Raw genomic sequence first — 24,790 nt, 5'->3', positions numbered from 1 at the left:
GCGTTGATCTGAATGTGGGAAAACTTCGGACCCCTGTTCCAAGATGGCGGCGGTTTTGACGTATGCTTAGAACCTCAAGGCGACATCTAGTGTATATATCTATGTCTCCCCCTGCAGGAATTCAGATAGAATGCAGGTTTAAGGTGTCTCCCCATGCAGGAATTCAGATAGAATGCAGGTTTAAGGAGTCTCCCCCTGCAGGAATTCAGATAGAATGCAGGTTTAAGGTACTTCCGCATTTGCAGCACTTCGCCGAATCGCATGCGTTGTCCATTAAAGTTACTCTAAGCAATGTCACACGTTTTTTTAGGCCTCAACATTTTTTGTCACATACAGCAAACATCTCCTCACTATCTGCTAGCTGCCTGTCCCCTGAACACACTGTAAAAAAACATCTCCTCACTAGCTGCTAGCTGCCTGTCCCCTGAACACACTGTAAAAAAACGCGGTCTCTGTAGACAGCCCAGGGTCCACAAACGGCAACAAAAACAAAGTGGCCAACCTGCACCACCAAACATAACAAACCATGTTCCAGCGTTCAGCCAATAACCGACAACAAGGATTTGGGGTGGGGGTTGGGGGGGTTAGTTCGCTGAAGCACGGAAGGGAAGGGGAGGGGAGGGAACGGGATGAGGAGGAGGGAGGGGCGAGCTAAAGTACTTTGAACGTCAACAATAAAGTGACGTCACCCAACATCACTTAGAGCACCTTTAATATTATACAGTCTATGGTTTGAAACCATTTCAATTTATTTTCAAATGCTATGAAGTTAAATAAAAACCCCACAAGTCAATGAGTGTAATGCTCCGATCCTTCATTTGACTTACAAAAAGCCTTGTATGGAACCATACATGTTATTTTTGAGGCAATTGGGTTTTAAGTAACCTATATTTCGGATGCAGAAACTTTGAAAACGGGTGAAATTTGACCCGAGGACAACAGGAGGGTTAAGAAGCACCGACTCAATGTCAAAGAGTCTAGGAAGGCTAACGTTCTGTAACTTTATTTCTCCTTCCAACACTCATCGACTCACTATTTGAATCACGATGAAGCTGTAGGGAGGTTTTAAGAAAGAAATGCTGACACCTAGTGGTTTGACATCATGGCTCGAGAATGGATCACATCATTGTCAAAGCGTTATGCGCAACCTTAGATAACTAAATGAATGAAATGGTCACACACTAACTGGCACACGGACCTTGAGCAGGCCACTATTTCGGCAAAGAATACATGTTTGGTTTATGGAGCTCAGGACTAAACAGGTTGGGTGAATGTGTGTAAGGGGGCACGCACCCCCCCATGGGGGCCATATGTCAAGCAGGTTAATCCAGCTATGTCAAGGGTCACTGACCGTTCATTCATTTAAAGGATTAAAAAACAGTCAACATAAATATGGTGATTATCTTTGTTTTAAGCCTTTCTAAATGAGTTAACAGTTCAATAACAACACATTTCCTTGTTGGTTGTTGAGCCAAGAATGGAAGTTCAAGGATCACCGTTTAGGTAACTAGTGAATAGGCCTATAGTGGTTTTTATTTATGTTAGCCATTATGTCTGCAAACCTAAAATATAGTCACAGAAGCACAACTTTATTTTTCTCAGAAGGACATCGCTGAGTGGTCGTTGTTATTTACCCATTTTTGACTGAATTTATCAATAGCCTATAAGTACGTCTAGTTACAATTTTATGGATGCTATTTTTAACAGTTTTACAGACTAGTAGACCTACAACAAACAAGCCCGCTTACAGACAGGGCCGAAGCTGGCTGGGAACTCACCAAACGTTCCCTGAGTCTAAACTGAGGTGCAATTTATAATACAGAAGATTAGTATTAGATTCAACTTCACTGTCATTGTGCAGAGACAACGAAATGCAGTTTGCGTCCAACCAGAGGTGCAAAAAAGCAGAAAAGTGCAACGTGATGTACAAAGTATAGACAGGTGATGCATAGGCAGGACAAGAAATATATTGCAGTGTTATAAGAGCAGTATAAATATGGCTATGTAATATAAACAATGTATAAACAACAGCATGTACAGATATGTGCAATGTAGTAGCAGTGACATTATACTAGTAGTAAGAATAATATAGATATATGCAGTGTATTAGCAGAATATATAATAAGAAAAACTGAATAAATATGGATATTCTGTATGAACCCTATAGACAGTACAGTATGTACAGCTATGTGCAGTGTGGTAACATTATAGGAGTAGTAAGAATAAGTGTACAGTATGTGCAGGATGAATAGTATGAAGAGCAGTAGAATATGGCTATGTATAGGTGTAATTACAGGATGTACATTTGTAAATAATAAGAGTATTAAGGACACATTTGATAAAATGTATTTGAGTTCTGAGTTTAAAGTCAGAATTGTGAAATTAAAGTCAAAATTCTGACTTGAATTCAGAACCGGCGGAAAATAAAATGACAAACACCGCCATCTGCTGGAAGAGCTCCTTCCATTATGGTCCCGCCCCTCCCACTTCAATGCGTTTTCTCTTTTCTATCCAATCACAGAGAAAGACAGGATGATGCCTTTATGAGCAATACATTCGTAAGCTTTGACAGCGTTGTCTTAAGTTAGTAGCTTTTCTCTCCAATATGCTGTCTGGTGCCACTCATTTGCTACATTGTAACATCTAACATTAGGCCTACAATATCCTAATATTGCAACAATGTAGATGGGTCAAACTGTGGCCGCTGGGTTTGGCTCCTGCTCCCTGGTTTTTATGGCTGTGGAGCCACTTCACAGGAGCTGGTAGCTTTTAGCATCACTGTACACACAATGTCATTAGTGAACTCATGTTGCCCGCATATCCACACCTGCTGCGTACCTGCTTTTTCATTCCTTCTGTTGTGTATTGCTTAAATTCTAACATAACATAAATGTGAGTACCACTCATTTTCTTTCCATGTAGGACCTTTTTACACAGAAAACATAAAATAGCCTACATAACGTTCCTGGTTTATGAAGACCTCTGTTGAGGTTGTTACATTACGAGGAGTACTTGAACACAGCACGAGATCTCAGCAACTGTCATGGCGTCTCCCTTGAAGGGGGTTTGGTACTGGAGAAAGTAGCCGCTGTCATTTATCCATTTTCTCCTGTGTGCGGAGCAGCTAACGCCGACTGAAGAGGCTTTTTAGGAGCGGATAGTTAACATGGGGACTGTCCATGCTAAGGTAAACTCCATTTCTCCCTGACAGCGGGCTTTTTCTGTGGCTTTTTTTTTTTGACTGTGACCTCCTTGCCCAGTCAGTGCTGAAAGGCTGCAGCCTCCCCAGCGTTTGTACTCGGTGTACTGTTCCACCCAGTCGGACAGAGACCAACAATAAAGACACCTGACGGGTGAACTTGAGTTTATACAGGTGAACTGTGAATGGCGAAGCGACATAACTTAGCCTTTAGCTAATTTAAATGCCCGTAATGCTGCCTGTATGACGTTAGCCAGGGCGGCATTTTCAAACGAAGACATCATCATATAATTTGACAACTCGTTGTAACGCTTCTCATTGTGGTGATATTTAAGTCGATATTCAGACTGTTATTTACAGAGGACATTCCAGAAGGTACAGTCGCTATGGTCTCCTATCCCAATATTATATATTATATTATAACGTGTACACAAGTCAACTCTCCACGTGCAGTGACTTTCACTGGCTGTAGGACATCAGAAACACTCGAGTCCTCTCTTAAAGCCCCACCCATTGACATTCCTGCCCTTTTAAAGGTGCCATACATACTAAAAAAATAAAATAAAATAAATCATCAATCATATCCTTTGATATGGTTGAACTATCAATTTTGTCAATTTTGTTTTATATCTGTTTTCACCTGAGCAGATTTTTTAAATGTACAATTGTTACTAACAGAGTGAAGCCATTGAAATGTAACTATTCTAGCACTTTGGTTATTCAAGGTCTTTTTTTAGACTATAGCTACAGTGATTCCACAACAAATATTTCAAACGTCTTTAGAAAAGTCAACCTAAAAAATTAATATTGAAAACTATTTCATTTTGCTACTATTTCCCTACTATTTATTAAACCCCTTATTTATTATTGCTACTATATCCCTTCTATTTGAGACATGACAAAGCTCATGACTCAAAAAACGGCATATATAAATAATCTGTTTAAAGGTCCCATGGCATGAAAATGTCACTTTATGAGGTTTTTTAACATTAATAATTGTGTGCCTATGGTCCCCAATTGGCTTGAAATGGTGATAGGTGTAAACCGAGCCCTGGGTATCCTGCTCTGCCTTTGAGAAAGCAGGCTCGTTGGAGATGAACTGCGCCTCGCCTGTAAAGTAGACGAGAGCAGGCAGCAGCAGCCGGGGGCGGTGACAAAAATCCGCTCTCAAGTCGGACAGTTTTCCAGCTGATTCCAGCAGCCTTCAGGCTGAACAGGAAGTGACAGAAACAGTGGTGGTCCGATTCCGATTTGATAAACTTTTATCAGACCCCTATATCAGCTCCTACACAGTCTCCAGCTGTTTTTATTATGACAGAGTAGCTGTCAAAATGCTCACATGCGATCTGTTGCTGATTTTAATTAACAACACACTGTAGATGATCTGTAATCTGAACAGATTCAGTCTCTCTGACTTCTAAACGTAACTATCAGTCACATTACATGTGGTCTGTACAGAATAAGCCTTTAAATCAGACAAATCGCAGTTAAAATCCCTCCGATTCCAAATCAATAAAAAGTTTATATAAAACGTCATCATGTTGAGTTGATTCTGAACCAATCAGCTGTTCGATCAGCTGAGAGGCCGGCGTTTCCCAGCATGCCCTGGGTCCGCCTGCGTCCGCCTGGCTCTTGCAGTTGGTGAAAAGCAACTGCGCTACCTGCGTCTCAGAACTGCAGTCGCCTTGGTCTCGTGAGATTATCGTTGCCTACGTGTGCATGACATCAGAGCAAGTCGGGATCAAGTCGGACACAAATCTAACCGGCATGCATTGGGCGGCGATCGCCGGTGATCGATTCTGCGCAGATCTGGCTCATCTCGAACGAGCCTATTGAAAGCTCAGATGGGCCGTTCTGGAATCTTACTTGTTATGAGGTCATAAGGAGCAAGGTTACCTCCCCTTTCTCTGCTTTACCCCCCCAGAGAATTTGGCCAACCCATGAGAGAAAGGCATCATGGCTTTCAAATGAGCAAAGTGGCAGTTGGTCAAGGTCACACCCCCACCCTCCACTTTGCCCCTCCCTCTCTCCTCCTCAATAGCTACAGACACAGAAATGGCACATCCTAAGGAAAGCTCATTGTGGGACTGGCTCTAGTGGCTGTAATTCTGCACCAAGGCTGGATTTCGGGAAAGAGACTTCAGATACAGTATTAGGGGACCACTAAGGCCTATATAAAAGAGACTTCAGATACAGTATTAGGGGACCACTAAGGTCTATATAAAAGAGACTTCAGATACAGTATTAGGGGACCACTAAGGTCTATATAAAAGAGACTTCAGATACAGTATTAGGGGACCACTAAGGTCTATATAAAAGAGACTTCAGATACAGTATTAGGGGACCACTAAGGTCTATATAAAAGAGACTTCAGATACAGTATTAGGGGACCACTAAGGTCTATATAAAAGCATCCAAAGAGCACCATGTCATGGGACCTTTTAATATTGTAGCCATTAACACTATCCTATGTTATACAGCCAAGTACTGTTGACAAAGTAGGATTTCTTCCAGGGGGGGGGGGGCTGTTCTGTTTCCTTGCATTTAGTACAGATTGTACAGGCGGTGTCTTTTAACATAGTGCTTATCACTGCTGCAGAGTCTGGATCCTCTCCCGATGCACGGCCGGGACTTGGGCGTCAACCCTGATGACTTGATGGAGCCTCCAGAACCGGAGCAGGAGTCTAAGCAGGAGATCCTCGAAAACAAAGATGTGAGTAGTAGCAGCATCAGCAGTAGTAGTAGTAGTAATCCAAATACCATAGTAGGTCTTGTAAAATATGAAAAATAGTAGTTAGCAAATGTAGAGCAATCTTTACGGTAATGTGATGGGTGGCGCAGTGGATATGACGCATGCCTTTTGGTGTGGGAGATCTGGGTTCAATTCCCACTGCAACACCTAAAGTGCTCATATTATGCTTTTTGGCTTTTCCCCCTTACATTTATTGTATTATATATCTTTTTTGTGCATATAATAGGTTTACAAAGTGAAAAATCCCAAAGTCCCCCCCAAAGGGACTTACCATCTCCAACAGAAAACACTGTTCACCAACTGCTCCAAACAGCTCTATTGTAGTCCAGCCTTTACTTCAGAGACAGACGTGGGTCACTTTGGAACACACGTTATAATGCTCGCCTAGCTGCTAGTGTGGCACGCCCTCATATAGGGCTGGGCAATATATCGATATTATATCGATATTGTGATATGAGACTAGTTATCGTCTTAGATTTTGGATATGGTAATATCGTGATATGACATAAGTGTTGTCTTTTCCTGGTTTTAAAGGCTGCATTACAATAAAGAGATGTACTTTTCTGAACCTACTAGCTGTTCTATTATTTGCCTTTTCCCCACTCAGACATTATGTCCACATTACTGATGATTATTTATCTAAAATCTTAGTGTGAAGACACTAAGTTAAAGCACCAATTGTCAACCCTAGAATATAGCCGCGATATCGAGGTATTTGGTCAAGAACATTGTGATATCTGATTTTCTCCATATCGCCCAGCCCTACCCTCATACTCTGCTTCTGACTGGCTAGTAGTCCTTACCTAGGTACTGTCAGGGCACGCCCTCATACTCTGCTTCTGACTGGCTAGTAGTCCTTAACTAGGTAGTGGGCATGTGCGACTCCCAACAAAGATAGGAACAGAAATGAGTTGTCTCACTCTGTAGCTAAAACAGAGAGCTCAACACACAGGGTGAAAAGAGGAGCTGCAGCAATGTGCAGTACAACAAAAATATGGTGCTTTCTGAAAATGAAACCATGGAAACCTATTCTGATAGAACCTCTAAATAAAATTATGAACCTGAAAATGATCATAATATGAGCACTTTAACCCCTAGTTGCTCCAGAGGTGTGTGGTCTCTGAGATATGTAGCAATTGGAAGTCGCTTTGGATAAAAGCGTCTGCTAAATGACATGTAATGTAATTGGTGGGTTATAACAGGTTACACTTTGGGTTACAGCCCCTGGTATGCACAATTCTTTACTCGTCATGCAGAAGAGCTGAAGAACAATATTTAGGACCCTTCGATACAATGGTGCAATGTTAGCAAGGCATGCTAAGTAAGTTAGAAAATCGAATTATTGTAAACTTATCAGAAGTTAGGGCTGCTCGATTATCGGGGTATTATAAGTTTTAGGCCTTAAAAAAAAAGTGTTGTGTTCTAGGTCTTAAATAATTTAAAATGTTCCTATATGTCCATGTAACGCTACCTCTAATGCTCATTGAAATGTTTATTTTTTTATTTTTTTTATTCTGATGTAGTTCTTTCTTTCGCTAAGTTCGTTCGGACTTTCAATTCAATTCAATTTTATTTATAGTATCAAATCATAACATAAGTTATCTCGAGACACTTTACAGATAGAGTAGGTCTAGACCACACTCTATAATTTACAAAGCCCCAACAATTCCAACAGTTCCAGTAATTCCCTCAAGAGCAAGCAGTGCGACAGTGGCGAGGAAAAACTCCCTCTTGGGAAGAAACCTCGGACAGACCCAGGCTCTTGGTAGGCGGTGTCTGACGAGCCGGTTGGGGGTGTGATGAACAGTGGCGATAGTAGTCACATTAATAATGGAACAGTGACTGGATGTAGCGGGAAGCTGCAGGGTTCAGCAGGACGCACCATGACATTGCAGGGCATCACTGAGTTCAGCAGGGAGTGCAGCAGGACCACGGGACAGCTGCGACCAGGATCTTGGTGCCAACGTTCTCCAAGGAAATACGGGGGGGAAAAACAAAGGACTCCGGGGAGTTAAACTCCCCAGAAGCTAGGATTAGTAACTTAGTAATTTCTGGGACGGGCTGCACACAAATAGTAATAGTAATAGTAACAGTAATAGAAAGGGAGAGGAGAGAGCAGCTCAGTGTGTCAAAGGAAGGAAGTCCCCTGGCAGTCTAGAACTATAACAGCGTAACTATAACGGGTAACTAAGAGAGACAGGTCATAAGGAGAGGTAGCTTTTTCGGGCTTAGAACTCTCCCGCTCCGGATCTGGCTTGGCTGGCCTGCCTCCCTCTACTTTGTTATGTATTATTAATCTAACAATTATGAAGAGAAGCAGTTGGGCCAGTTAGGTGAACACTGCAACTCCTCACTCCCTAACTATAAGCTTTATCAAATAGGAGAGTTTTAAGTTCATTCTTGAATGAGGTGACAGTTTCTCCCCCCGAACCCAGATCGGAGCTGGTTCCATAGGAGAGGAGCCTGATAACTGAAGGCTCTAGCTCCCATTCTACTTTTAGAGACTCTAGGTACCACCAGTAACTCTGCATTCTGGGGAGCCGCAGTGCTCTAGTGGGACAATAGGGTATTAGGAGCTCTTCTAGATATGATGGTGCTAGACCATTTAGAGCTTTGTAGGTCAAGAGAAGGACTTTAAACTCAATCCTGGATTCAACAGGAAGCCAATGCAGAGAAGCTAATACAGGAGAAATATGATCTCTTTTCTTAGTTCTTGTGAGAACACGGCTGCAGCATTCTGGATCAGCTGGAGAGTCTTAAGAGACTTATTTGAGCAACCTGACAGTAGGGAATTGCAATAGTCCAGCCTGGAAGTAACAAATGCATGGACTAGTTTTTCAGCCGTCGTTTTGAGACAGGATATTCCTAATTTTGGCAATGTTACGAAGATGAAAAAAGGCTGTTCTTGAGGTTTGTTTTAGATTGGCATTAAAGGATATATCCTGATCAAAGATAACTCCTAAATTTCTAACAGTGGTGCTGGAGGCCAGGGCAACACCATCCAGAGTAGCTATATCTTTAGATAATGAAGTTCGGAGGTGTTTAGGGCCCAGCACAATAACTTCAGTTTTGTTAGGGTTTAACATCAGAAAATTATAGGTCATCCAGGATTTTATATCCTTAATGCACGCTTGAAATTTAGCTAGCTGGCTGGTTTCGTCTGGTTTGATTGACAAGTATAATTGGGTGTCATCCGATAACAGTGAAAGTTAATTGAGTGTTTTCTAATAATATTGCCTAGAGGAAGCATATATAAGGAGAATAGAATTGGTCCAAGCACTGAGCCTTGAGGAACCCCTGGCTAACTTTAGCGTGCATACTTGGAGGATTTATCATTAACATTCACAAATTGAGATCGCAGAGAAATAGGACCTAAACCAACTCAGAGCAATTCCTTTAATGCCAACCAAGTGTTCCAATCTCTGTAACAGGATTGAATGGTCAATAGTGTCAAATGCAGCACTAAGATCTAGTAAAACAAGAATGGAGACAAGACCTTTGTCTGCAGCAGTTAAAAGGTCGTTAGTAATTTTCACCAGTGCCGTCTCTGTGCTATGATTCTTTCTAAATATTTTAGAAAGAATTAAATTCTTCGATAGTACCAATGTGATTCGTTGTATATGTACAGATTATTATACTCTGTGTTGCTTTTATTTAGTGATAAATGTATCAAGTGAAATATGTTTGATTGCAGGTGGTGGTCCAACATGTTAACATCCAGGGTCTTGGAAGAACCAAAGAGGATCTGCTCGGCTATGAGATCTCTGAGGTTTTCCACGCCAAAAACCTCATTGATGTATGTATTCATGACCGTACTGCACTCTAACACAGGGGTCTCAACTGGTCTGCCCCTGTGAGCCACATTTCCCCATGGTCATAAAGTCGCCACCCACTTTTATAGAATTCAAAACAAGCATATTTATTTTTCAGAAATAGCCTTCGGAAACACACGTATGTCATCTTTTTATTTTAACATAAATACACATATTTACAAAGTGCATTTCCGAGCACATTAATAACAAACTGAGGAGGAGACAAATAAATGAAATATCAAAACTGCACAAAATAAATAAGGCCACACAATTAGATATTTAACTTCTATGCATATCTCTGCATTTAGAGAACATTAGTAAGGAACTGAGGAGGACCATGACCAATCCATGTACAAAAGTGAAATACTGCACTAAATATATATATTTTTTAAAAGCCCACAAAACGAGATGTTTTCACCTGACCTGTCATTTCTGTCCCTTTTTATCCTCAACGTACGAAAATCTACATTTTAAATACTCGGGGTCAAATTTCTCCACCTTGCCTCCAAACGTCAACACAAACTTAAAGTGAGCGGAAATCAAATGATGGTTACCATGGCTACAGCGCTAGACTGCTGCACGGCTCTGACGCATGTCCGTCAAAATGTGTTTGTTGTTTCAAAAGAAAAGACCAAAATCAGACGCGCATTAAATATTATTTTATCCAATTATTGACCAGCTGTCCGCGACCCGCCCGGAACGGGTCCGCGACCCACTTTTGGGCGTCGACCCACCAGTTGAGAATCGCTGCTGCAAGGCATTGCCACACTCACGGTTTCTGGTTCTGAAAAGTTTTAGAATTTTGGAGTCCAGTAGATGAGGTTTCCTGTGATCAGAGCTGTGTGTCTGTCTCTCTGAAGAGTCCAGTAGATGAGGTTTCCTGTGATCAGAGCTGTGTGTCTGTCTCTCTGAAGAGTCCAGTAGATGAGGTTTCCTGTGATCAGAGCTGTGTGTGTCTGTCTCTCTGAAGAGTCCAGTAGATGAGGTTTCCTGCGATCAGAGCTGTGTGTCTGTCTTGGTTCCAGGTGATGAAGAAGTCTCACATCGCCAGACAGAGGCTTCTCCGCCTGGGAGTCTTCAAAGAGGTGGAGGTCCTTATCGATACGTCTGAAGGTAGCTCACTCTCACCTTCTTTCCAAAAAGAGCCTCACCACTATAGAATCATTTTTCTATTTACTCAAACCCAAATGTGAAGGAACGTTTTCTGCAATCTGCATTGCTATTTGTACTTTTTGTGAATACGCAGGCCACAAGAAGTAATTAGGTTTGTTTGTTGTTGTTGTAGGCTCACTTTTTACTCAGGACATGCTATCCAGCAACAAAGGATTCCATTCACTATGCTAAGCTAAACTAGTGCAAAGACAATGCACGCACTGAGACAAAAATGCGTTTACCTACCTATCTAAATCTAGGGGAGATGGTGAATAACCCTATTTCGAAAAACGGTGGCGTGTTCCTTTAAATCTTGTCATTATGAACCTAGTCTCAGGGTTTCCGTGGGGTCTTAAAAAGCCTTAAAGTCTACAATTTTAAGCCTTACAAAGTCTAAAATTTAATTAAATAAATAATAAATAATTCTAAACAGCTCTTCCTTTTCCTACGTCCATGCAACTCTACCTCTAATGCTCTTTCTTTTTTCTGTGGCCTTGTAGTTCTTTCTTTCGCTAGTCCAAATGTAATTTCTCTGTATCACCACTACAAATGAGACCAGCGTGCAACTTATATTGCAGCCAATCAGCTTACTGGCGCGAGTCTCTTTCGTCCCTATTGTACCACAGATATAAAACCGATTTTATTCTTCAGCTATGGGGAAGTACAAAAATGTTGGGCTTAGTTGTTGTGATAAAGGTCTTAAAAAGTCTTACATTTGACTTGGTGAAACCTGCAGAAACTCTGAGTCTATATCAACGAGGTTTTATTTACGGGATCGTTGCGATGCTGCCGGAGGTTCCGTCGGATGCCCGTCGCCTTCCGCTTTCTTTGTGTTGGCATACCAAACTCCGGCCCATTCGGGAAACATCCTCCGAGCTAGAGCTGACAATCAAATGATGTTTATCTTTTTTTTGGAGTAAAATTCTCATTGCACACTCGACAGCCATTTTATATCCAGAGCTGGCCTCCCTACGTGCACAGGTTCCACCAAAACAAGTCCCTTCCCGAGGCTGTTCTGCGTACCTGCGTCCGGTGCTTACCGCCGCCCAAGACGATTGTGATTGGTTTATAGAAATGCCGATAAACCTTTTCTCCCATCCCGGAATGTACGTGTAGTGTAGCCAGACCCTCCTCCGCAGCGCTGTGGAGGAAGGTCTGGCAATGCGGTACTATTGTGAACGGAACAGGTAATTAAAACAATGTCTGTATTTCTGTCACGCATTTGGAAAAATGTCTTTCTCTGAGATGTGACTGCCTGGTGTTTTCCTATGGGATAACGGCTGTGTGACGTGTATTATGCAGAATCAAACCGTCTTCCTCCTGATTGGTTCTCCCTCCCTCTCAGGTTCCGATGCTCTGCCCAACGGTCTGGATGTAACTTTTGAGGTGACGGAGGTAAAGAGGCTGACAGGAAGCTACAACACCATGGTTGGCAACAATGAAGGAAGCATGGTGAGAGACAACAGCACTTCCATATAATTCATGTCGGTCATATTTTGCTCTTTATTATGGGCTGGGGATTAGACAGGGGACATAGCATGGTGAACTTGTTTAACGAGGTTTCTCAAGCACACATGCTAGAGAGATTTTTATACCACAGCCATGGTAAATGCTCTCTGATTGGCTGCCAGGAGTCTGATTAAATTGTCTACTTAGATCACGTGTGTCAAACTCGAGGCCAGCGGGCCAAATCCGGGCCCCTCGCAAATTTTGATCCGGCCCACCTAGTTGTGCGCCCAACCAAAAATACGGGGAAACTGTTTGCGTGACACTCGAAGCAGAATAAAAAAAATAAGTCCTTATGTTTGTAGTAACATTTCCTGTGAAAATCAATAAAAACATACAAAAAAAAAAAAAAGTCGGTGAAGATAAAAAAATAGAAGGCCCAGAGGTGCCAAAATGTTAAGTTTCTTCAATAAGTAGTGATGCTATATTAAAAAAAGGAAAAAAAAAGTCATCATCATCACCCCCAGTGAGTTGTTAGTAACAAGTTACTGACATCTGGACACATGGTGCTATTACAGTGAAAGAAAAACCCCAGTACAAGCCTAAATGGTCCCAGACCTAAGTGGCTCTAGTGCTAACAGTATTTGTCCGGTCTTCCAGGTGCTGGGTCTGAAGTTGCCCAACGTGTTCGGTCGAGCTGAGAAACTCACCTTCCAGTTCTCCTACGGGACCAAGGAGACGTCCTATGGCCTGTCCTTCTTCAAGCCCCAGCCCGGACACTTTGAACGCAAGTATGTCAGTGAGCGTCCTGAAAAGTCTGTCGACTGCGTGTCCCAGAAAGCGCAGACATCCTCGCTACATAGGAGTAAACGCAGTGCTTTTCAAGACGGACATTGTTAGTGAATGCACCACCAAGGCACAGTGAGGAGTTGTTGTATTTTTTTCTTCAGATTTGCTGTTTTCTGTTTCAGCCTCACACTCAACATGTACAAAGTCACCGGTCAGTTCCCATGGAGCTCCTTGAAAGAGACCGACAGAGGCGTATCTGCAGAATTAAATGTAAGAGGCTGTGTCTTTTTATTTTGTCCACTATTCCTTTTTCTATTTATTTTACATGCTTTGGCAACACAAATGTCTTAACATATCATGCTCATCACGCAAATTGAAATGGAAATTTGAGAGAGAGCGGAAGAGTTGGTGAATACATGCACGCTCTGTATTTTTGTACAGCAGTTCCAACTCCAAACTGCAATCAGACACAACACATTTGTTTGTATGTTTTGAAGAAAAAGTCTCAGACAGCTCAGGCATTTTTGTAGCTGTTGCCTAAGCTTGCAAAAAGTCTTAAATGTTATTAACATAAGACCTGCAAAGAGCAGATATTGCATCAACCTGCACATATTGTTTATGTTTATAATACTGTACAGTAGGGCTGGGGGAAAACAAAAATCAAAATTCGTATGTATTGAGCATACAGCGTAGGTTCTTTTTCAAATCAATATTTTTTTATTTTACCAATAATTGACCTAAATATTTTCTGTTTGTACGGTACCTCTGACGGCAACTACATCATATCTGTTTCCAGCAAAACAAAGTGAAAGCAGAAAATGCAGAAAATCCATGTTCTTCTTTACAAAGGAAATCAATGTCAGATTGACTGACTGACATGGGATGTGCATTCTTCTTAGAAAACAATTCATTTTCAGAATTGTCTCATGATATGTCTCCAGAACAGTATTATTCAACTTTTGTTTTTGGTAAAGAAGGAAAAGAAATTCGCGGGACAAAAGCATGTATGTGTGTGTTGAGAGAGACGCACGCACGCACGCACGCACGCACGCACACACACACACACACACACACACATGCATGTTTAACCATGCAGGATTGACACATTATCTGCAAGACCTGTAACTGTTAAGTTGACTTAAACTAAGCACCTCTTCAGCTGAAGTTCTCCATCTTCCTGTCCTGCAGTTTCCTCTCGGGATGACCAACCACACGTTGAAGTGGGAGGGTGTGTGGAGGGAGCTGGGCTGCCTGGCACGCAGCGCGTCCTTCGCCGTGCGAGAGGAGAGCGGACACTCCCTGAAATCTGCCCTCTCGGTACATCCTGGAGCTGTTTTTGTAGCTCCTGCTACACTCAAAATGTCTTTTTGGTTTTGTTTGATGTAAATTAGTCTCTTCTTAAAAAAACACAACTTTTCTTTTCCATATTTGCCTTTTGATGGATATCATTTTCAGGAAATGTTTGGAAAGGCTGTAAAATCATTTTGTCCAGCGCACCAGTTCAACACAACTCCTGTTTTGTTTGTTTGCAGCACACTCTGTCCATCGATTCAAGGAATTCTGCCATTTTCCCCAGCAGGGGTGCCTTATTCCGGCTCAACCAGGTAAGTGTGCACGCGCGTTCTCTATCGTATCGAGACAATCTCTCCACCGTTACATGTTCCTTATTCCAAATTAGTTTTCTGCACAGAAAGGCTTGTTTTCCAATTTTTAGTAGGAAAACTGTAGTGCAGTCACTCATAATGCCTGTTTTTGATTATGGGGACATTGTTTACATGCGTGCTACATCTGCCACGTTGACGTTTTATTACTAGTGACGGGTTTCTCACCCTAAAAATTTACACAGGACATCAGACACGCTAAAAGTAACACACATCAGGCTTCTCACCCCACACACCAACTGTAAATTAGGGAAGAGTGCTTTTAACTTTGACGCTCCTGACCGAAGGAACCGGCTTCAGGATTCTCTCAAATTAGAACAACTTGTTTCCATTGGGATGTTGAAGATGATGAAATGTGTTACGTCTTGTTTTTAATAGCCCTCTTATTAACTACACCAGTGATTCTCACTTATTTTTGTTGCATTTACATATTAAAGTTTGGGCATTGTTTTATGATCCGAATATTTATTTGTACTGTAATTTCTCTAAGATTGTTTTTATTTGTGCTGTAATCAGGGCGTCATTGTAAAAGAGAGCTTGATCTCAATGGCCCTCCCTGAATAAATAACGGTTATTAAAATACAGTACAGGCCAAAAGTTTGGACACACCTTCTCATTCAATGTGTTTCTTTATTTTCATGACTATTTACGTTGTAGATTCTCACTGAAGGCATCAAAACTATGAATGAACACATATGGAATTATGTACTTAACAAAAAAGTGTGAAATAACTGAAAACATGTCTTATATTTTAGATTCTTCAAAGTAGCCACCCTTTGCTTTTTTTGATAACTCTGCAAACCCTTGGTGTTCTCTCAATGAGCTTCATGAGGTAGTCACCTGAAATGGTTTTACCTTCACAGGTGTGCTTTGTCAGGGTTCATTAGTGGAAGTTTTTCCCTTTATTAATAAAAAAGCAAAGGGTGGCTACTTTGAAGAATCTAAAATATAAGACATGTTTTCAGTTATTTCATACTTTTTTGTTAAGTACATAATTCCATATGTGTTCATTAATAGTTTTGATGCCTTCAGTGAGAATCTACAATGTAAATAGTCATAAAAATAAAAAGGAAATGCATTGAATGAGAAAGTGTGTAAGGTGGAGAGTCTCTTCACTCAGAGAACCACTGTTACAATGTAACCGAGCGTTCTGTGTCACAAACAAGGTGCAAATGTAATGTTACACAGTGAAATTACTGTAAGAGGTATTTTAGGTGGTTACTGATTTTCAATAAATGAACAAATGTATATATTTTAAGAACAGTTGCATTTTTTTTTTTTTTTTTTGTTAGAGTTTTGTAGCAACACAGTTTTATTTGAACAAACAATGCACAGGAGAAGTTACAATGTAGAGTTGGAGTGGAGACAGTGGAGACACCATACAGAACAGTCAGATCTTTAACAATGCCTGGGAAAACAAGTTCAGCTGCCTTTTTAGGGGCTGGATAGCATCGAAAATAAGTCTTAGATGGTACAAAAACTACAATGTGTGTTTCGTCAAGTCAGTTTCTTTATAGAGCACATTTAAAACCAACCTGAACAAAGTGCTGTACAAATTTATATTATGTTTATAAAAACAAAGACACAATGAACATCATACAAACAACACACTTCTATACAAATTTCCCTAAACTAAATCATATGCCAAAGAATAAAAATGTGTTTTAAGACAAGACTTAAAGATCTCGGCAGTAGAGGAGGGCCTGATATGAATGGGAAGTTTGTTCCAGAGTCCCGGGGCCACAACGGAGAAGGCACGATCGCCCTTTTGTTTTCATCCGAGTCTGTGGAATAGCTAAAAGGAACTGATTAGATGATCTTAGGTTCCTGGAGGTGTGATGTAGGGTAAGGAGATCAGCAACATATAAAGGGGCCAATCCATGTAATGCCTTATTACCTTAAAATCGATTCTATATTTGACCGGTAACCAGTGAAGAGAAGCCAATATCGGAGAGATATGATCCCTCCTTCTGGTAACAGTCAACAATCTAGCAGCTGCATTCTGGACAAGCTGCAGGCGTGATCAAGATGATTTGGCAAATCCCAGAATACAAGGAATTGCAGTAGTCAATACGAGACTAAATAAGAGCAGGTATAACAGTCTCCAAGTCCTTACGACAGAGGAAGGATTTTAGTTTAACAATAGTCCTGAGATGAACAAAGCTACATTTGACAACACAACACATTTGTTTGTCAAATTTTAATGCTGGGTCAAAGACGAAACCTAGATTTCTGGCCAAAGGGCGCACACTTGAGGGTTACATGGCAAAGAAACTGTGGATCTGAAATTCTCAGTTCTTCCTTGCTCATTGTTTATTTCTTTTTTTTATTTGTTTGACAGGGAGAGCTCCTTAGCAGTACCAGCGTTGGCTATAAACTAATTTTCCTTGGGGCAGGAAACGGAGAATAACATCTCTGTCAGAAGGGAAATGATGTGTTTAAACTAGGGATGCACCAATACCGATGCCATAATCTGATATCGGTCTGATGCCGTGCACATGTACTTATACTTGTAATCTTCAAATTACTCCGATACCACCTCATAGCAGCGTGACATTAAGTTCTCCGTCGAGCAGGTATGGGCGGCGGGAGAGGAGCAAGGCCAGCTGTTTAGAGATTTGTGGCTAATTTCAGAAGTTGTATTTGTTGTGTTGTTTTCTCTACCACCAAGGACGTTTGATGTGTTTGCCCTGCAGGAACTGGCTGGCTACACGGGAGGAGACGCCAGCTTCTTGAAAGAGGACTTTGAGCTGCAGCTCAACAGGCGGCTCTTCTGGGACTCGGTAAGTCCCTCCAGACCTGTTTGATGTGACCGGCTTCTAAAAGATGCAACCAATCTTTCAGTTTGTTCTTTTGGTCTTCGGTCTTTACTTGGACAAAGTAGATTGCGTTGCAGAACCACCAGTGGGCGATAGAGCAGCACTAAGTGATTTGAAGATGAACAGCTCTGTTTCACTGTATACTTTTTGTGCAAGGTTTGGTGTCTAAAAATGCAACATGTTGCGTTCTCTCAGGTCTTGTCTGCTTCTCTGTGGGGTGGGATGCTTTGTCCAATCGGAGGACAGCCGTCCTGCATCGCCGACAGGTGCGTCTGATTTATCCAAGAGCTGTCATCTGGCTCTGACACATGAGCCACACCTCAACATACCACTTCCACACATTTGGGCTCTATTAATGAAGGGACTTCTCTCCAAATATAAAACATCCATTCAAAAATCAAAACTTATATTAGCTCCTTAAAGCTATAGTGCGTAGTTTTGGTCGCCCCCCACATAAGGAATTCTAACGGTATAGATCCACTTTTGCGACACGACTGAAGCTTGGTGTCGCGACGTCATACGTCCATGGTTGATGCTCCACGCCCCTTGACCGGCAGCTGATTGGACGAACGCGTGACGTGGGTCTGGCTTCTCAGCGTGTTTCTGAAAACATTTTAAGCGAGAAATAGGCCGTGCAGTTGCTGAATCTGTCTTCATTTCAGATCGACAAAGGTCAGTTTAAAAGATTTTCGTCTACTTCTACTGGATAGTCGCGTCGCGTTCAACAGATTCATTTGCATAGAGATGGGCATCATCGGCCAGCTTTTGGACGCACAGCGTTTTTTTTCAAATGCAGCGGCGCCTTCCCGGGATGCTTTGCGTGCACGTTGAAATCGTGGAGTGGAGTGCGGCGCGACACAAGCGTCGCACGGACAAATGGACGACCAGCGTAAGTAATGACAACAAAACTGTCGGCGCGTCCACATGATACAAGCCTTCCGTGATCTTGCATGCCCCTTCTACACACACACACACACACACACACACACACACACACACACACACACACACACACACACACACACACCTCCACACAGTACACACACACCTCCACACAGTAGCTAGTAGCCAAGGAGGACACAGAGGCTTAAAAAAACATGATGAACTCTTCAGAAGAGGTCATTATCTTCACTCGAGTTTCTGTGCGGGAAAGTCACCGGACGCCACAATCTCCTGAACATAGTCCTACTGAGAGATCCAGAGAGAGTTGTGTGGAGCTGATAGTCTTAATTAGCTTTGGAGAAACTCATTTGGCAACGGCTGGAATGTTAACGGACGTTCATTATTCTCAAAATAGTTACCCACTTCACACAGCTTCAGTGAGGAGCAAGGATACTTTTAAGAAGCTATATGTTTAAACTGACCCATTCGTTTAATGTGTTCTCATTTGTCACCCAAACATTTTCATTGGTTTAAGTGCTCTTTTTGCTTGAACTTTGTGCTGTTAAATACTCACTGTTTTTTAAATGGCAGATTTGTGAGGTTTATGACAACCATGCACTCTGAGCGGATGGTTCAATGATAGTTGTGCATTTTGTCCAGGTTCTACCTCGGAGGTCCCACCAGTGTTCGAGGGTTTGGGATGTACAGCATCGGACCACAGAGCGAAGGTAAAAACTGCTCAGTCCGGCAGTCGTAGAAAACGTGACCAAAGGAAATGTAGAATGTTAGTTGTGGTTAAAAATAATCCAGCTGTTTGTTAAATTGAGACTATAGTTAATCCATTATCTCTGTCAAAAGGCTTACTGTCCCAGACGATAAAACACAGACAAGGAGCTCCTTAATTGCAAAGAGAGAACATTGTATCAACACTTTAGAAATGCATCAGTGCGGGCATCCTGGTAGTCTCGCTTTGCCAGACCTTCCTCCACAGCGCTGCGGAGGAGGGTCTGGCTAGTCCACACACAGCATTCTGGGATGGGAGAAAAGCGTGCTCTGGCTTATTAGCGTTTTTATTTTTATTTTTTTTAAACCAATCACAATCGTCTTGGGCTGCACTAAGCGCCAGACGGAGTCAGCAGCAGAGCCGCTGCAGAATAGTCTCAGGAAGGAACTTGTTTTGGTGGAACATGTGGATGTTCAAAAGTAGTTTTAGTCGTGCGACAGAAAACTCCGATTGGACAGATAGTCTAGCTAGCTGTCTGGATTTACCCTGCAGAGATCTGAGGAGCAGTTAACCAGAGTCCTCACAAATCCACCAGAGGTTAGAACGCCAACACAAAGTAAGAGGAAGGGGGCGGACATCCGGCTGAAAAGAGTGACACAATTTCCGGTGTCACCGGAGCAATCCCGGAAGTGGAACATTTTGGATATAGACCTTTTATATATGTCAGTGATATAGACTAGCATCCTGGTGACATAGTGGTTGACACATACCATGTAACACCGCGTCCCAGGGTCGACTCCAGCTGGAGACCTTTGTTACCCCTCTCTCTCCCCATGTTCTACGTCTGTATCAACACTGTCACCATCCAATTTAGCACCCCCCCCATATTGTAGGGTAGTTTAATTTATAGTAAAACATCAGATTTTATAAACTACATGTGGTTTGTGTGCGAAACATCTGAATGTGTAAAGTAACTAAAGCTGTATCAGATGAATGTAGTGGAGTAACTAAAGTAACTAGTAACTAAAGCTGTATCAGATGAATGTAGTGGAGTAACTAAAGTAACTAGTAACTAAAGCTGTAACAGATGAATGTAGTGGAGTAACTAAAGTAACTAGTAACTAAAGCTGTATCAGATGAATGTAGCGGAGTAACTAAAGTAACTAGTAACTAAAGCTGTATCAGATGAATGTAGTGGAGTAACTAAAGTAACTAGTAACTAAAGCTGTATCAGATGAATGTAGTGGAGTAACTAAAGTAACTAGTAACTAAAGCTGTATCAGATGAATGTAGTGGAGTAACTAAAGTAACTAGTAACTAAAGCTGTATCAGATGAATGTAGCGGAGTAACTAAAGTAACTAGTAACTAAAGCTGTATCAGATGAATGTAGTGGAGTAAAACATTTCTCTCTGAAATGTAGCGGAGTAGAAGTAGAAAGTGGCATGAAAAGAAAAGGCTACAAGTAAAGTACAAGCACCTCAACATTTCTACTTAAGTACAGTAACTTGAGTAAATGTACTCGGTTACATTCCACCACTGGTAGTGTCCCATTAAGCAGTGTAGTCCAGCAGCTTCTGTTGGTTTAACCCTGTCTGTGTGTGTTCCAGGGGACTACCTGGGTGGAGAGGCGTACTGGGCCGGGGGTCTGCACCTCTACACCCCACTGCCCTTCAGACCGGGCAAGGGCGGCTTCGGAGACCTTTTCAGAACGCACTTCTTCCTCAACGCCGGCAACCTCTGCAACCTCAACTACGGTGGGTGGGCCGAAAATAGCACTAGATGCATTAGATACCTGCTGGGGCTGCACCATGTGAGAAAAATGTGCGATAACGTTGATGAATATCGCGATAATGCTATATATATATATAACTTGCGATAAATATACGGATATTAAAATGCGTTCTGCATTTCTGCCTCTTTCAGTGTTCTGCTAAAATACAACAGATTGCTTGTTGAACTTAAAACGAACAAAAGGAAATCATTTCGAACTTTCTTTTGTTGAACAAATTGAACATTGAATTGAATATAAAATTGGCACCACTAAAAAAAAAAAAAGATACTTTTCTGTATGGATTTGTTTCCTCCCACCCCTAGTAACTGTGTCTGTGTGCGTGTGTGTGCAGGCGAAGGTCCGCGGGCACACCTTCAGAAGCTAGCCGAGTGCATTCGCTGGTCGTATGGAGCCGGCATCGTGCTGCGGCTCGGCAACATCGCCAGACTGGAGCTCAACTACTGCGTGCCCATGGGAGTTCAGAGTGGAGACAGGTAGACTACTAGTCACGAACACTCATACATATTTACATATTCCAGGACAAAGGTTCACTCATGTTGTTTTTACTGACTTTCACAAAAACGACTAGAGAACTAGTATAACCACGGTACCTCATGTCTCCCCCTATGTGTTTTGTGCTGTCTGTATTTTACTTGAATTTCCTAGTCCCCAGTCTCCTGGGTGAAAGTCCTATTTTTTTACCCATTCACCTACCACGACCTCCTTCCTTCATTTACTTTGTTGCTCTTTATATATATTTTAGTCACTGGACTTCCTAAACCCCAGCTTTTGTCAGACAGTCCTATGGAAATAAAGGCCTAAAAAATGCCTTTAAAAAAAAATACACCGAGCTAAAGGATCGTAGCCCCACCGAGGGGAAAAGTCCCGCCACTAACCACCTGTATGCAACAAATTTCTCCGCAGTGTCTCTCCCCGCCGTGCCATGTTATGAACTCAGATGGATTCCGATTCGCTGTCAGTGTCTCTCCCTGCCGTGCCATGTTATGAACTCAGATGGCTTCTGATTGGCTTTCAGTGTTTCCATCGTTCATCGAATGGCTCTGAAAGTCGTTGTTGTTGTTATATGGTAGCTGTGGCGTGGACTCCATCATCCACTTGAGTTAAAACGATTTCTCAAACTATAGATTCCTAACTATCGTATCATTCTTGGTGTGGATGGCCCTGAACTTCTCCCAACAGCGAACACGCCCAACTCAACTTTTTTTTTCTCTCCAAAATGCTACACACGGCACTGTTGCATATAGGACTTGTTTTAGGATGACCGTAATTCCTCCCTTTTCTTTTTGTTCTTTCCTCTCTCCTCTCATAGGATATGTGACGGTGTCCAGTTCGGAGCAGGAATCCGCTTCCTGTGACCTAATGGCTAATCCAGGCTGTGATGTGAAAAAGGAAGAATGTCTTGTCGTTTGTCACCTGTAACTTGTTGTGAAGTGTGCAACACTAGCATGGGCCCTATGTCCCGGGGAAACACGCCTGACCCCCCCAACCCCCCCCAAACCCTCCTTTGATACGTCACGGCTTTTGAACAACAAAGTGCCAGCGCTGAGCCATAAAACTACTGGAACGTTTTTACAGTACAAACAGAACGGGCTCGAGTCGAAAGCAACCAGATATCAGGTTCCTTCAGCAGCAGATAGTGTACGGTGAATCCAATCATGGGGAGTCTTTTCCCAACAGCATGCCAGGGCTTATTCTCTGCAACAGACTATCGAGTTATGGGTTTGTTGTTGAATGTTAAGCCCACTGTTGCTCTTTCTTTGGTTTGAATTCTCCAGCGCTGGCACCTTGTCCGTGGTAAAGTCATCAACCAGTGATTTCGCCCCACTGTGTTTCCTGTGGTGACACAAAGTCCTTTATTCTCCAGAATGTTTTAAGAGATTTTCAGGGCACATTCCCTGTTTGCCTTTCCAGGATTGCTTCTGGTCCAGGAGCACGACTTGTTAAGTAATCTTTGTTTTTGACGGTCAGTTGAACGCCACACACTCTTCTGACCGGATGGGTTCTGTTGAGTTGTACTGTGTGATTGAACGGCCGCGGTAGCAGCGAGGGGAATTAACCGAAAAGAGAACCGGCGCTTCTGTAATTAAAGGAGCAGCGTTGGAAGGGAATCGATCCCCCCCCTCGTGCCAAAGCAGTTTGTTCAACCCTTGTTGGTCTGATGTGAAAAATGCCGGGTTGATTTCTCAAGGTGGGAACCTATCCGCGCCCCCCCCACCTGAGCAACATCCACCACCAGTGCTCTTACCGTTAGTCCTCTTTTTGATGTTATTCACAAAATAAATCACAGCTGCTCCCCTGGTTTCTCTTTGGATCCTTTTTGTGCTTTCTCAAATACCCATTCACCATTCAGGTGGGAAAATATTTTACTTTGAAAAATATCCATATTTATACAGTTTGATTTTCATTATGGGTGTAGTCAGAGATGTCCTTAACTCAAATATATCAGTCATTGCCTGGAATTTTGGAGCAACGTCGTTTTATTGCACCTACAATTTCAGATTTAAAGTCATTTTACAGTAAAAATGTTGGACTTTACTTGGAAAAACCTCCATATTCATACAGTTAAATTGTTAGATTTTAATTATTGGTGTAGTCAGAGATGTCAACTCAAATATTTTAGTCATTGACTGGATTTATGGAGCAAAATAGTTTTTTAGCACCTCGACTTTTTTACGGTAGAAATGTGGGACAATTACTTTGCAAAATCTAAATGTATACAGTAAATTTTTTTTTAAATATAATCCACTAATCTTATTTTTATATGTACTTTATATATAAACTTTAACACCTTATTTTGGAATACCGGAAGTAGTCCTATGTGTATCTTACCGCTAACTTTGCTAAGACCGTCGATCTGTGCCATTTAATACACTTACCAAAAGTACTAGTATACTGTATGAGCGCACTACAATTTCAGCGTCGGCTGATTTGACCACGGAGATCTGAGTGTCGGCTGGCTTGACCACAGTCCTGGGATGGCTTGTGAAGTAGCGTCGCAAATGTGAGAAAACTTTTGTGTGTGTCACTCTCACGGCCAGTGCGTGAGAGTTGGCAGCCCTGTAGCATTCAGGGTTTGGGAGGAAAAGGTGCTCTGGTTAAATGGCATTTCTTTAAACCAATCAGAATCATCATGGGCGGCGCTAAGCTCCGCACAGAGCCGCTGCAAAATAGTCGTGCGAGAGAAAACTCTGATTGGACAGATAATCTAGCAAACTTTAGATAGATATTGTGTTAGCTAATTGTATTTGTCATGAAAGAGGAATTTTTTAATGATATTTTAAGCAGTTAGCTAAATGTGTATGTTTGCTTTTGGTATTTAAACAAACTAGTAAATCATAAAATGTAGATAGTTACATTACATTTGTGGTCCAGCAACCGCAGGCAAGCCCCTCCAAGAAGGATGGTTCCGTATGGCCAGGTGATGAGACTCAACTGTTGGCTGTAAGCCAGGCTGTGGAAGGTAAGTCCGATCAAAGTCAAAGTATCTTTATTAGTCTCCCCAAGGAGAAATTAGTTTTGGACACTGGGAGAAATTGCTGCAAGAGTTACAACAGAAACCTACAACGTGCACAGGTTTAAAACAATGAACTAATTAACAAATTAATTACAGTAAACATTTGGGCTACTCAAAGAGCTATGCAAATTGCAAATTACCATTTTCTATACTTGTGCAAAAAAGCCATCCTTCCTACATTCTTCTGTTCTCCCATACACTCCTTACAAACACTCATTCCTACTTCCATAAGCATCCATGCATTCAG

At 42.0% G+C, this 24,790-nt stretch overlaps 1 protein-coding gene across 1 annotated transcript; it reads left to right on the top strand.

Moving 5' to 3' along the window:
- Positions 1-3,011: 3,011 nt before the first annotated feature.
- samm50l (sorting and assembly machinery component 50 homolog, like) lies at positions 3,012-23,329 on the top strand. The gene is made up of 15 exons (XM_039792222.1): positions 3,012-3,187; positions 5,799-5,912; positions 9,646-9,747; positions 10,789-10,876; positions 12,261-12,367; positions 13,022-13,152; positions 13,333-13,420; positions 14,339-14,467; positions 14,683-14,754; positions 17,508-17,594; positions 17,826-17,896; positions 19,173-19,240; positions 20,845-20,991; positions 21,361-21,502; positions 22,339-23,329. The coding sequence occupies exons 1-15, from the start codon at positions 3,167-3,169 to the stop codon at positions 22,382-22,384; spliced, it is 1,413 nt and encodes a 470-aa protein (XP_039648156.1). The 5' UTR covers positions 3,012-3,166; the 3' UTR covers positions 22,385-23,329.
- Positions 23,330-24,790: the final 1,461 nt, after the last annotated feature.

This window comes from Perca fluviatilis, chromosome 23 (assembly GCF_010015445.1).
Source record: "Perca fluviatilis chromosome 23, GENO_Pfluv_1.0, whole genome shotgun sequence".
NCBI lineage: Eukaryota > Metazoa > Chordata > Actinopteri > Perciformes > Percidae > Perca > Perca fluviatilis.
Note: the sequence above shows the minus strand (reverse complement) of the source record. Positions and strands in the feature narration are given on the sequence as shown.